At 36.0% G+C, this 12539-nt stretch overlaps 1 protein-coding gene across 4 annotated transcripts in view; it reads left to right on the plus strand.

Annotated features, from left to right (window-relative positions):
• The window catches only part of LOC106872750 (phosphatidate cytidylyltransferase, photoreceptor-specific), a 229939-nt gene extending 217713 nt beyond the window's left edge, over nt 1-12226 (plus strand). For all 4 annotated transcript variants that reach the window (XM_089365598.1, XM_052973960.2, XM_052973972.2 and 1 more), the window contains 3 exons: nt 16-150; nt 3407-3510; nt 6015-12226. In XM_089365598.1, coding sequence (XP_089221724.1) covers nt 16-150; nt 3407-3510; nt 6015-6147 — 372 coding nt within the window. In that variant the 3' untranslated portion in view covers nt 6148-12226. The remainder of the gene's footprint in view (nt 1-15; nt 151-3406; nt 3511-6014) is intronic.
• Nucleotides 12227-12539: the final 313 nt, after the last annotated feature.

Raw genomic sequence — 12539 nt, forward strand, 5'->3', positions numbered from 1 at the left:
TTTTTCTCATTCCAGTTGCACATTCCCTATCGTACCCTTCGTACCTACCCGTTTATGTTACACAGTATCTCCATGTCCTTGTTTGCGTCTGTGATTGGACCTTTCGGAGGATTCTTTGCCAGTGGTTTTAAAAGAGCTTTCAAAATCAAGGTTTGTAAAAATTTGCTTTTTCTTAATTTCTGTTCATTAAAATTATGTTTCTAGATTAACCCATACCAGCAAGGAAGACAGAGATTAAATGATGATGATGATGATGATGATGTTAATTAGTTCTAATCAACTCTGAATAAAGGTCATCGTTTTACCATTTCTTGAAGATGCAACATTAAACTCACTCATATCTCAGTAATCCATAATTTCTCTGTAATCTTAATTGCTACACTAGCTTACCAAGGAATTGAACCTGGGTTCCTCCGAGAGGATGTTGTCATATGACTATAGACTCCATACAACTGCTACTAAAATTCTATGTCACAGTTATACACAACATAGCTTTGTATGTCTTCCTTGACATTTGTCTTCAGCTTCTGGGAGAACATCATCTCTAAGAAACAGAGCTACATGGGAAACGTTTTTTCATGTTGGAAGGTCACATTGAAGTAACTGTCATTTGGCCCTTCAGGGGCCAGCATGTGGCTGCCACCAGTTTTCTATCTTTGAGCCCTATTTTTGCTACTTTACTGCCAGATATAACAATAATATTCTTCCTCAAAAGATATTGTTTCATCCCTAACCCTCAGCACATCATCATCACCACCATCACCATTGTCATCAGCTATTTACTGTCACAAATTGTGGGAATTCTCCACTGATATATTCATTCGGTTTTTGTGTTTTGGTTTTTTTTTTTTTTATCCAACCCATGGAAAATGGATGTTCAATGATAATGATGTTGGCATAAGTTAGAATGATTAATTGAGACATTGTTTTACAGCCAGGTGCTCTTTCTGTCACTAACCCTTAACTGCTTTTCAAGTAGGGAATCTTTTATTTCACATATCAAAGATGTGAAACGAGCAGACATTTTGTTGACAGCAGAAGTGACTCTAAGAATACTTTTCTTGACTCGCAACTTTTGTAGAATGAAGCACACACACACACACACATTACTCTGTTTTGGCATGGTTTCTACAGCTGGAGGCTCGTCCTAATACTTGCCACTGTACAGAGTGTACTGGGTGCTTTTTACGTGACACCATCACCAGTGCTTTTTATGTGACACCTACACAGGTGTTTTTTACTTGGCACCTGCCACAGGTGCTTTTCTAAGTGGCCCCAACACCAGTAGGGGTCACCAAGTAACTTGCAAGACAAACACCTATTAGTTAAGAGAGGGAGTTGAACTGAGGGAAAGGCTGTGTGCTAGGTGAGAGTAGGATAGAGGGATGAGGATAGTTCTCTTACTCTTCTGGAGGAGATCTGTTACTAAAGAAATAAAATTGTAAAACATCAGCCAATGACATGGTGACGTACTGAGGATACGTATAACAGATGTTCGGATAAATCCGACCTGCACATGCATGCCTGTATGTATGTAGGGGTCTGTCTCTATGGAAACGCTTCCTTTTAGCATCCTCATCCCTCATTCTCAATATGAAACCTTTCCACCTTATTTCTCATTGATCACCCCTTTCTCTGCACCCCCCCCCCATTATCTTTCCCTCTCCTCCGAGCTACATCTTCGGATTTCCATGCCTGGTTATTCTCTGCACTTTCTCATATTTGTGGCTGACATACCCCTCCCCTTTGCTCCCCACAGCCACTCCTATGTACCTCTCACCTCCATCTCTTCCACCCACACCAAATATCATCTTCCCTGCTTTCTGACAAAGCTACTGCTGCTCTTCATCCTTCCTGCCAATTGTCATCAACTCCTATTCCTATCTCCACCCACCCCCATACTGATATTTACCTCTTCATCCATAATCAATCACACACCTCTCACACCCCCACTCCACCTTTTCTTCGCATTTTATCTGTCTCCTCCTTTGCACTCGCTGTCCTGTACCTTGAGAGTATGCTCTGGCACCTCATCACCTCTTTGCCTTCTCACTTCTCTCACCCTCATGTGTCCCTGTATCTTTCCCTTGGCAAGACTCCTCTCCCTGTCCCTCGATCATACTTTAGCCTCTCAAATCTGGCATAAAACCACCTCCCACCTCTACCACAACCTGACACTCTGTTAAGGGGCTCTTATTCTTTGTGCTGCAACCTCACTAATGCTGGTGTCATGGAAAGAAGCAGCCAGTCCCTTGGGCTGGTGTCAGTCAAATGCTTGGCATTAGCAAAAGCTTCCATCCAGAGTAACCATACCAAAACATGCACTGAGGCTTGATTTAGTCATTCCAGCTTGTATTTTGTCAAACCATCCAACCCAGGCTAACATGGAAGGCTGATGTTCAATAATGAGGACAATGAAATATAAAGAAATTAGAATGACAAACGAATGAAATAAATTTTTCATGTTGTGTTTGAAGTGATAGGGTTAGGGTTAGGGTTATAGCCAAGCATTCAACTATGACAGTATTGATCCTTTAACAGAAACAACTGTGAGACAATGAAGTTCATGACATAATCTCTTGTTCCCTTGTCATTTCTAATCTCTTATTCATTTGTCATTCTAATCTCTTGTTCCCTTGTCATTCTAATCTCTAATTACTGCTCTCTACTCAACTGATGCTTCATTCCGAAACATGAATATTAAGTTCTAACACTGGGTCATTTGTATTGCTATACCTAAGTGAAATAATTATGTTTGTGTGTATTTGTCCTGTACAAAACACTGGTGATAGTGCCACATAAACACACCCAGTGCACTCTGTAAAAATGGTTGGCATTAGGAAGAACATCCAGCCATAGAAACTGAGTCAAAACAGACTCTGGAACCTAGTGCAGCCCCCTGGCCTTGCCGGTTCCTGTCAAGCCTTCCAACCCATGCCAGCATGGAAAACAGACATTAAATGATGATGATACACACTGACATAAATGATTATGTAGTTAAGAAATTTGTCAAGTCCTCAACAAGACAAACTCCAAGCAAGCCTACTCGCTCTCTGCCTTCTGTAACTACTGTACAGAATACATAAGGTAGAATGCATCAGAGGGTTTACTCTTTACTCCAAGATGTACATTTCCCTCAAGGCAGCGTGGCCCAAGAAGGAGCGAACGGTTATTGTACATATGTGGGTGTGTAATGCTGTTTTATACCTCCTGCCTTTCATGTGTGAGTTGTGGACACCATTGTATCAAAAGCCCTTCCACTTCCAAATGCTGCAGGGTTTTTTATATGTAAATAAAATCTTTCAACAAAAGGAAATTCAGTTGGAAATGGCGAAACGAGGAGAATAAAATAAAGTGGGTATTGTTTATGTTGGTTTTAATTTTTTATTTGTTGTTGTTGTTACAGGACTTTGGTGACATCATTCCAGGACATGGAGGAATCATGGATCGATTCGACTGCCAGTTCCTTATGGCTACATTCATCCATGTTTACTATACAAGCTTTATTAGGTAAACCTCTCTTTTCTTCTCTGTCTTCCAAAATAGTTCTAAAGTAGACACCTTCAGAGAACACATTCCATGGTAATTCGTTGGAATTGTCTGTTGTGCTGGACAACAACCATTAATGAAATGGTTGTGTTGTAGAGACACAGAGAAAAAGACCGGGATTACAGCAAGTGGAACACTTGTAATACTTTTCCTGTTCATTCTTCGCTCCAAAAGAGAAATAGAATTGGTTGAGATGTTCACGGGAATTTACCATCTCACATGATAGATGAATGTGGGACTGATTCAGTTTGAAGAAAAAATTTATGGAAGTGTGTTAAATATTTGTTTGGAAAAGAAAATGCTTTGCAAATGGATGCAAAAATATCAGGTTGAAAAAACAAACAACTTTGCTAGATATTATCAATTGCAGCTTTATTGAACAAGTATTTATGTGAGAACAATCTATGCAAGTCTGACTATTTGTGAGATAGCAATCTGTACAAGTTTAGCCATTTATTTGATAGTAATCTTCATATTGTCTTAGAATTGGCTCTACTAAAAATGGTTTACTTTCTTTCAAATGATCTATTTTGGGTAGTTTTTCTGTATTTTAGTATTAAAACTCTTCAAGATTTAATGAAAAATTCTTAATGTTGTTTTAATATTGGATCCATGTTCACTAAGCAAAGGTAATAATTGATGGAATCTCCAGCCTTGACAACACACACACACACACACACTTGAATGACATGAAAGGAGAATACATAGAGAATCCCATGCATAAAACATCTCACACCACCAACACAAAATATGGGATGCATTCAAAAAGTATCCAACTTTATTTTTTGCTAATGTGATGTGTGCAAAATCGTTTGGGTTGGAGGTTCATGTCATTCAAGTGTGTGTGTGTTGTCAAGGCTAGAGATTCCATCAATTATTACCTCTGCTCAGTGAACATGGATCCAATATTAAAACAACATTAAGAACTTTTCACTTGTGAATGGCCTACCTGACCATGCCACACTCTCACCCCCAAGGCAGCAAAGTGGCAGAACCGTTAACACGCTGGGCAAAAGGCTTAGTGGCATTGCGTCTGCCTTTACATTCCAAGTTCAAATTCTGCTGAGGTCGACTTTGCCTTTCATCCTTTCGCGGGGGTTGATAAATAAAGTACCAGTTACACACTGGAGTTGATGTTATCAACTATCCCCTCCCCCAAATTTCAGGCCTTGTGCCTTTAGTAGGAAGGATTATTATTATTATTAATTATTGTTATATGAAAACTCACAGCTTATTTTGCTTGGTATGGATGGAAAGAGGGTCAGCTGTCCCCAGCCAAGTGACTAAGGGGACACTTGTTTATTGGTCATGCTTCAAGAACCCTGCCAGGATTTCTTCCAGTTCCAACCAATGCTGATTCTTGTAGGTGTTCACCCTTCGCACTTGCTCCAATCTCTTTCAGCCATGTTGGTAGTTGAATGCTGATACTTCCAACTGCACCAATTACTATTCGTATCTCGTCTACTTTCTTCTTTGACCACAACTTTCGTATTTCCCACTTCAGATCGTCATAGTTGTTTATTTCTTCTTCTTCTTTCACATTGATTCTCTTGTCATCGGAGCATGCTATGTCGATAATCATGCAGGTTCTTTCTTCACCACAACAATGTCCATCATTGTGGTAAATAAAAAAGGCAGTGAGCTGGCAGAATTGTTAGCAAGGCAGGCAAAAGGCTTAGCAACCATTTCTTTGTCTTTACATTCTGAGTTCTAATTCCACGAAGGTCAACTTTGCTTTTCATCTTTTAGGTGTCAATAAATTAAGTACCAGTTGCATATTGAAGTTGATATAATCAACTTACCCCCTCCTCCAAAATTGCTGGCCTTGTGCCAAAATTTGAAACCATTATTATTATTATAATGAGGGTACTTGGCCTAGTGGTTAGAGTGTTGCACTCACGATCACTAGATTGTGATTTCAATTCCCAGACCAAGTGGTGCCTTGTGTTCTTGAGCAAAACACTTCATTCCACGCTGCTCTGCAATCACTTTGACACCTGACGCGTGGCACACAGTGGCACCTGTTCAAACAACATTGATTTGAGGGAGAGAGTGATCTAATGTGTGGCCCAAGCACTTGATCTCTCTAACCAAAATCATCTGTGGAGGTCGTTCAGCAAAAGCTGAAGGCTCGTTTGTTGTCTTCGATGGTAAACTCCAACATCATTGTTATTATTAGTAGTAATGTTGTTGTTTACATATTTATATTATTCATATCTTTATTATATTCCCCACAACTGTGTTGTTGTACAATTTGGGGACGGCTGGGGGTTACGGTTCGATTATTCCGACCTTCACTATGTCTTGTATTTTCGGTCAATGTAACCAAGACTGCATTATCTCAGGTTCCCCTTTCTTAGGGTACTTGACTGCTATTTCTAGCAGGTCGTTTGACTACATTAGAGAACCGTTCGTGTGTGTGTCTGTAGAATCTACCATTAATTGCTTCTCTCCTCCTATTTCAGGCTCCATAACCCACAGAAGATTCTTCAAAACATTCTGATGCTTAAACCAGACGAACAACTGCACGTGTACAACCTGTTGCATCAGACGCTCATTGATACCAGCCTGATCAATGCAACCAGTTCTGTGTTGTAGAAACATTATTGAGCTCAGCGCCAAAACACACAACAAATAACGATGGTGGTTTTGTGGTGTTAAACGAGACAGAATGTTCTGGTAGAATTTCACTGCCAAACAAACTAAATGACACCCCAAATGATAAAAACCATTAATTAAATAGTAGTGCCAACCACAGATTGGGTGAGTGCAAAACAATTATTGCACCCCAATTAATCTAAACAACTACCCCACCTTCTCCTCCTCCTCCACTTTTTGTTTCTTTCTTTCTCTTTTTCCCTCCAATAGCTTTAAGCAGTGTTTAGTAAAGCATGCTTCTCAGGTGGACATTGGGTCTTTTGTTCCTCCCGCTTCTTCTTATAATTAACTCCCACCCCCTCCTCTTAGCTTACAGTTGGCAAGTGTAATGGCCACGATAAAATCTCTTTATATATACAAACCTCGAACTGTTAATGTATAGCATTCATAGTACTGTGATATGATCACCAGTGAATTTCTTTTTGTTGTTATAACTGGTAGAAAGAAGTAAATTCTACATAGTCAGTATAAAAAGAAAAAAAAGTGAGGCCTGTGTCATCGTCATCATCCGATTGTTGATGTCATGCAGACAACATTCACTTCTGGCCTCACAATATTCTCACATTGCCCTCCCCCCCCCCCCCCCTCACCACCACTTCTCATTGTTATTTACTATTAAACTCCCCCAAAATGTTTCCCATAATTATGAAATGAACCTCCATCCTCTTCTCTGCTTGATTTGTTGCACATTAAGCATCAAACTGGAGTCACTTCTGAAAGAAAAGAAGAAAAAAATTAATAATAATAATAATAATCAGAGTGTCTTGGATATGAAATTGAAATGTTCAAAAGTGAAATAATTTCCAAACCAATGTTGTATTCCATTCAATTCCAGCAGATCAATTATATAAGATTGATTAGTCAATGATACGTTGGCAGCACTGTTGGTATTGCCAGTGATACCTGATCTCTTTCGCAATTCTCACCGCACACATATGGCCAGTTTTTGAAATACTATTGTTGTCTGCTAATTGGATAATTATTGCAGCCTTACATTTCATTTAGATGTCATTTAAAACTTTAATTTTCTTAGAAATTAAGGAACTGAATCTTGCCTCTAATCAGGTAAATTTACTCAGACATAGGAAGAGAAAAATCAGTAAAACGCAAATTCAGTCTGGTGTTTATTTTTTCAAAAGATTATTCATTCCAAAAATGTTCTTATTTTAACTATTTTTCAGAAGCCAATGGCTTTTCCCACTTTTTATTATTTGCCAATCTGGTCCATTTTGATTGTGTTCAGATCTTTATAGTTTTAAATAGTAGTAGTAATAGTACAGACCTGCCCCACTGAACTTTGAGCCACTAATATTAGCTACTGGGTCCATGCTAACTAACCTAATAGTTACTCCGTTTCATTTGGAGCCTTCTTGCTAACATTCCAGTTTGTCTCGAGATTCTTCTTCTTTCACCAGTTTATTAAGTCCCTGCTTCTCTTTATTCATGTCTTTACCTCGTTATCTCATGACAATCAACTTTGAACTTACTAATTACACACACACACACACACACACACACACACACAATATAGAAGACCTTTAAATGTATGTACATAAATGGAATGTTAGTCTAAGAAGTTCATCTTTATTTTGTGGCATCAGATGAATTTATCAAGGCTGTAAGAGACCTCTGTAAAATCCCAGAATGCATTAGAAATGGTTTTAGAGTAAAAGTTTGTTGCTTGAAAATAGGAAATATTTTTGGGTGTATTTCTTTAAAGTTAGTTTGAAAGCAAATCAAGACTGGAATAAGAGGAGGGGGTTGGCAGCAGTGAGATTTTTATTAATTTTCTTTTAATATTTGGGGTGTGTGGGTGGGTTAGAGTGGTCATGGATCATGTATGGATCAAATCTGGGGTTTATTCAATAGAACAAATTTTATAATCTGTGGGGGAGAGACAATGGTACTTAAAAGTTGAATAATCGGGAATGGTGGGGAAAACAGCCCTAAATTATAGCCTCAAACAGAAGTTTCAGGAACAATTCACATTCAAACAAATGATGTCTTTCAGAATAACTGCATCCAAATTTCATTAACAATTGTGTATCTGTTATACATGAGCAGAAAAGTAACGACAGTTTCTGTTTTACACACACACACACACACACACGTATGATGTAAAAATTACTACTGTTGAAGTTGTTCCAAGAAGATCCTGTTATGTCACAATTGGCTGGGGTTTATTTTGGTTATTACAAGAATTTCTTTTTTTTTTTGTCTTCTGACAAAATTACTAGCAGACATTGTCAAGATATTAAACACCTTTTCAAAATTGCTCACACATGTAGCATTAGACATTTGTTCTTTTAGAAACTTTTTGGTTTTGTTTTATCATTAGAATACCCGATTCTCTCTCTCTACTTATGATTTATCACACACACACACACACACACACACACACACACAGATATAACATTTTAATATTATACAAAATATAATAAATTAAAATCTGCTACAAAGGAAATGGCCAATATTTTCATTGTCCCAAAATGGAAATATTGTTTATTTTTTAGTTACAGTTATTATCTTTAAAATATAATTTTAAAATTTGTATAAAGAAAGGTTTCACTTTTCCGCTTACTTTTTCTTGAAATCATTTTTTAAAGTACACAAACATTTCATGTTTAGGAATATAGGAAATTATTATTATTTTTCGCAACACACAACAAAATAAGATTTATTTCAGGAGAGCATGTTAAGCAAAACAACATCCAAGCTATATTAAGATATATTTTAAACCCCACCCATCGTCTTCATATATTTATTTATGCTAAGGCTAACTTGCAAAGAGACCAACTGCAAATAGTTTTTCATCCTAATAAAATACAGTCAAGCAATGGCAGTCCATTCCCTAGGAAAGAAAAACAACAAATTAGCGAGAATTTTTCCCCTGTCGTTTTTTATGGTTGCCGTCAATAGCATTAATAATATTCTTCTCTAGACAGATGAGAAATATTTCGATGAGAAAAATACCAAAACATAAATGATTAAACACTTGATTTGTAAATTTAGTTTCTGTTTATCAATAATTTAAATGATTTCTCTGTTATTGCAGTAAAGCTATTGATGTACACAACTGTTTTATCCTATCGTAACACTTGCAGAACATAATGGATGCTTGGTTTTTCTGTGTGCTAAACTATAGACAACAAATACTGCAGTTTTGTGGAGCATATATCTCTTTGTTATTGTACAAGAGTTTCTAAATGTTATCAAGTGCAATAAAATATAAACAAAATCTATTCATTGATGTTTTTGATTCGTCAGAAAAAGTTTTCTATAAATATTTATTTTGCATTCCTGTTTTTTTTTTTGTTCTCCAAAATAAATTATGCTGAAAACTCTTCCTTCACATCATGCTTCTGTTTCAAATTAATTTATTGTTCATCTCTTGATAAACTTTTTAACTAAATCTAAAGTGGAAAAGTAAAATCAGATGTTTGTGTGTGTGTGTGTGTGTGTGGATATAGATAGAAAAGTGTATATTCTTTTATATATATATATATACAAATGTGGATATATATATATACACACACACACACACACATACATGCACATGTGTATATATATACACACACAAATATACGTGTGTATATCTCTATCTACACACAAACACACAGGTATCTTATTTGTGTGTTTATATATTTACATCTATTCTATCCCGTCCAATCCATTAATATTGTAAAACTAAATTCTTCATTTACAGTCATGAAAAATATGGAAAATATTGATTCTAGAATTCTTATTCCAATGATTTCATTTTTCTGTAAGGTACTGGATACAGTCAACTACGCACTTTTCTAAATATTTCATGTCTTCTTCCGCTATGAGATGCTCTACTTGTAGTAATGGACAATGACATCTTGGTTATGTCTTGTAAACTTCCTGGGAGTAGAGCTAATGGTACCTCGTTTGTATTAACTTTTCTTTGACAACCTCTGTAAAATGCCTAGTATTTTTTTTTTTTTTCCGATATTGTTTCTGTTAATTATAAATTCTTGTTTCCTGTTCTAGTTTAATTTAGTTTAGTTTTGTAAACCCCAATGAAAGGGGGAAAAAATTTAGATCCCTGAAATGATAGAGACTTATCTTAGTCACTTCTCAAAATCAGTTTCACTACATCAAAATTACGGAATGTATTTCATTGACTATTTTAGCAACTGTCCCACTTTCTCCAATTTTCTTCCATCTTTGACATTAAGCGTTTCTCTTTATTTACAAAAATTATAAAATTACGCTACAATCAACATTTTCCATTTCAAACTTGACTGACAAGTGATTCTAAGACTATTTCTCAACATTTTTTAATATTTATTCAATATGGGATGAAACGGGGGGGGGGGGGGACTTTTTTTTTTTTTTGGTAAGAACTGTCTCAACTATTTTAGAAGAGGAATTCTTAACTTAAATTATTTATTCATAAAATTTCATATTTTAAATATTCTTTTCTAATGGTTCGCTAAGATCGATTGCCTTTCATTGAAAACAAAGAGTATTTTGGCTCTGTTGGCAATATTCGACGTTGATTTCCCATGTCCAGTTCCATGCACATTGAATTCCTCGATTAGAAGTCTAAAGAGTTTTGTAAAACATTGTTGCTGTATTGAAATAGAGCTTCTTGACTTGTGACATCTGATTAACAATCACTGGTGTCATCGGGTTCTCCCATTTTAAGATTTGGTCTGAAGTCAAAATATCCAACAAGTCTACTGTAAAGGGAATGAGAAGACATCTTACTGATGGGACAAAAGGACTGAGATGGGAAAAAAAAAAAAAAAAAAAAAAAAAATCAATAGGATTATTTCTTAAATCTTTTCTCAGTTTAACAGACATTTTCTGGGAACAGATGTATTTATATGCAGGTGTGTGTGTGTCTATGTACATACATACATACAAGAATGTGTGTATAAAGATATGTGGCTATATAGAAGCATAAAGATGAATTTAAAGAGCAATAAATATATGGGTGGAACACAAAAGAGTCAGCATATTTAAGTGACAAATATTTTCTAATTTGTCAAAAGGTAAACATTCGATTTGTGTGTAAGAAAAACCACTGCACTACCAGCTTCTCTTTTGCCTTCACTGTTTACATTTTAGGTTTAGTTCATAGAAGCTATTTCGACCCCACATTCAGAGGTTCTGTGACCTGCACATACATGTGGAGTGTGTTCTACATGTGTACAGTGGCATGCATACATATGTAGTGCTATACACACACACACACATACAGGTGTGCAGTGTCGTACACACACGTGCAGTATCAAGTACATGCATAAGTGCAGTGTCCGGCATATATACCTATGTATTGTGTTATACACACACAAACAACTGTAAAGTGTTCGTATACACTCTCATAGTTAATAGTTTGCATTGAAGCTTTATAAAAAAATTTTTGTTAAATTCCATTAAATTTTTGTTTGTCACGACAAAATGAAATATTCTGTCTTTCAGTGTGTTATTCCATAAATATTATTGTTGTTGTTATAAAACATTGTAGAGCTGCCAAACACACCCAGGTAAATTGATTTCGGGTGTCATTTCTATAAACTACACCCTGTTTCGTAGTGGATGTGATTTCTGGAAATTGTTGTGAATCTCAGCTCACTTCAACCATGAAATCTTCTCCCAGGTTACATGGGAGAAGAGCTGGCAACTCATCCGCAACCACACGGTTTTTGCTCTATTTCTAATCAGTATTTCGTTCCAAAGATCCTTAAAACAACAGTTGTTGCAGTCTTTTTTGTCATGTTTTTTTTTTTTATATTCATTTTTATTCTTTATCTTTTATTTATAATTCAAATCTATTTATTGAAAATTGCACAAAATTATTCACAGTATTTAGTCAAAGAATTGTTAATTTCTAAATTCATATTCCAAACCTAGTTCTTCAATGCAACTGAAACTGTTCAGTTTAATATTTCTGTTTACCAAAATATTTTGTTGTATGTTTTCTATTTTATTTTTAAGCCTATTTGTTGTAATGTGAAATAAAGGTTAATTACAATTCAAAAGAAAACCTTTGTGTCTCCTCTTTCATCTTTTCACTTACAGAGTGTACATAATTCTTTCGTGTGTTGAAGCATATTCTGTTGTGTCTTGGGAGAGTCATTCATCTCTTTTAGTGCCTTATAATTTAACACACTCACAGAGTCAACAACAATTGAAAAGGTTGCAAGACACGACAAAAATTTTAGAAAAATAAATAAGTAAATGAGTAGGAACTTTATTGGTGAGTGTGTTAAATTATAAGGCATTAAAAGGGAAGGACTCTCTCCAGACACAACAGAATACTAAAAATGTATCTCTACAAAAAGTATTGAATAATCCTT

Source organism: Octopus bimaculoides, chromosome 1, assembly GCF_046866305.1.
Source record: "Octopus bimaculoides isolate indiv1 chromosome 1, ASM4686630v1, whole genome shotgun sequence".
NCBI classification, from domain to species: Eukaryota; Metazoa; Mollusca; class Cephalopoda; order Octopoda; family Octopodidae; genus Octopus; species Octopus bimaculoides.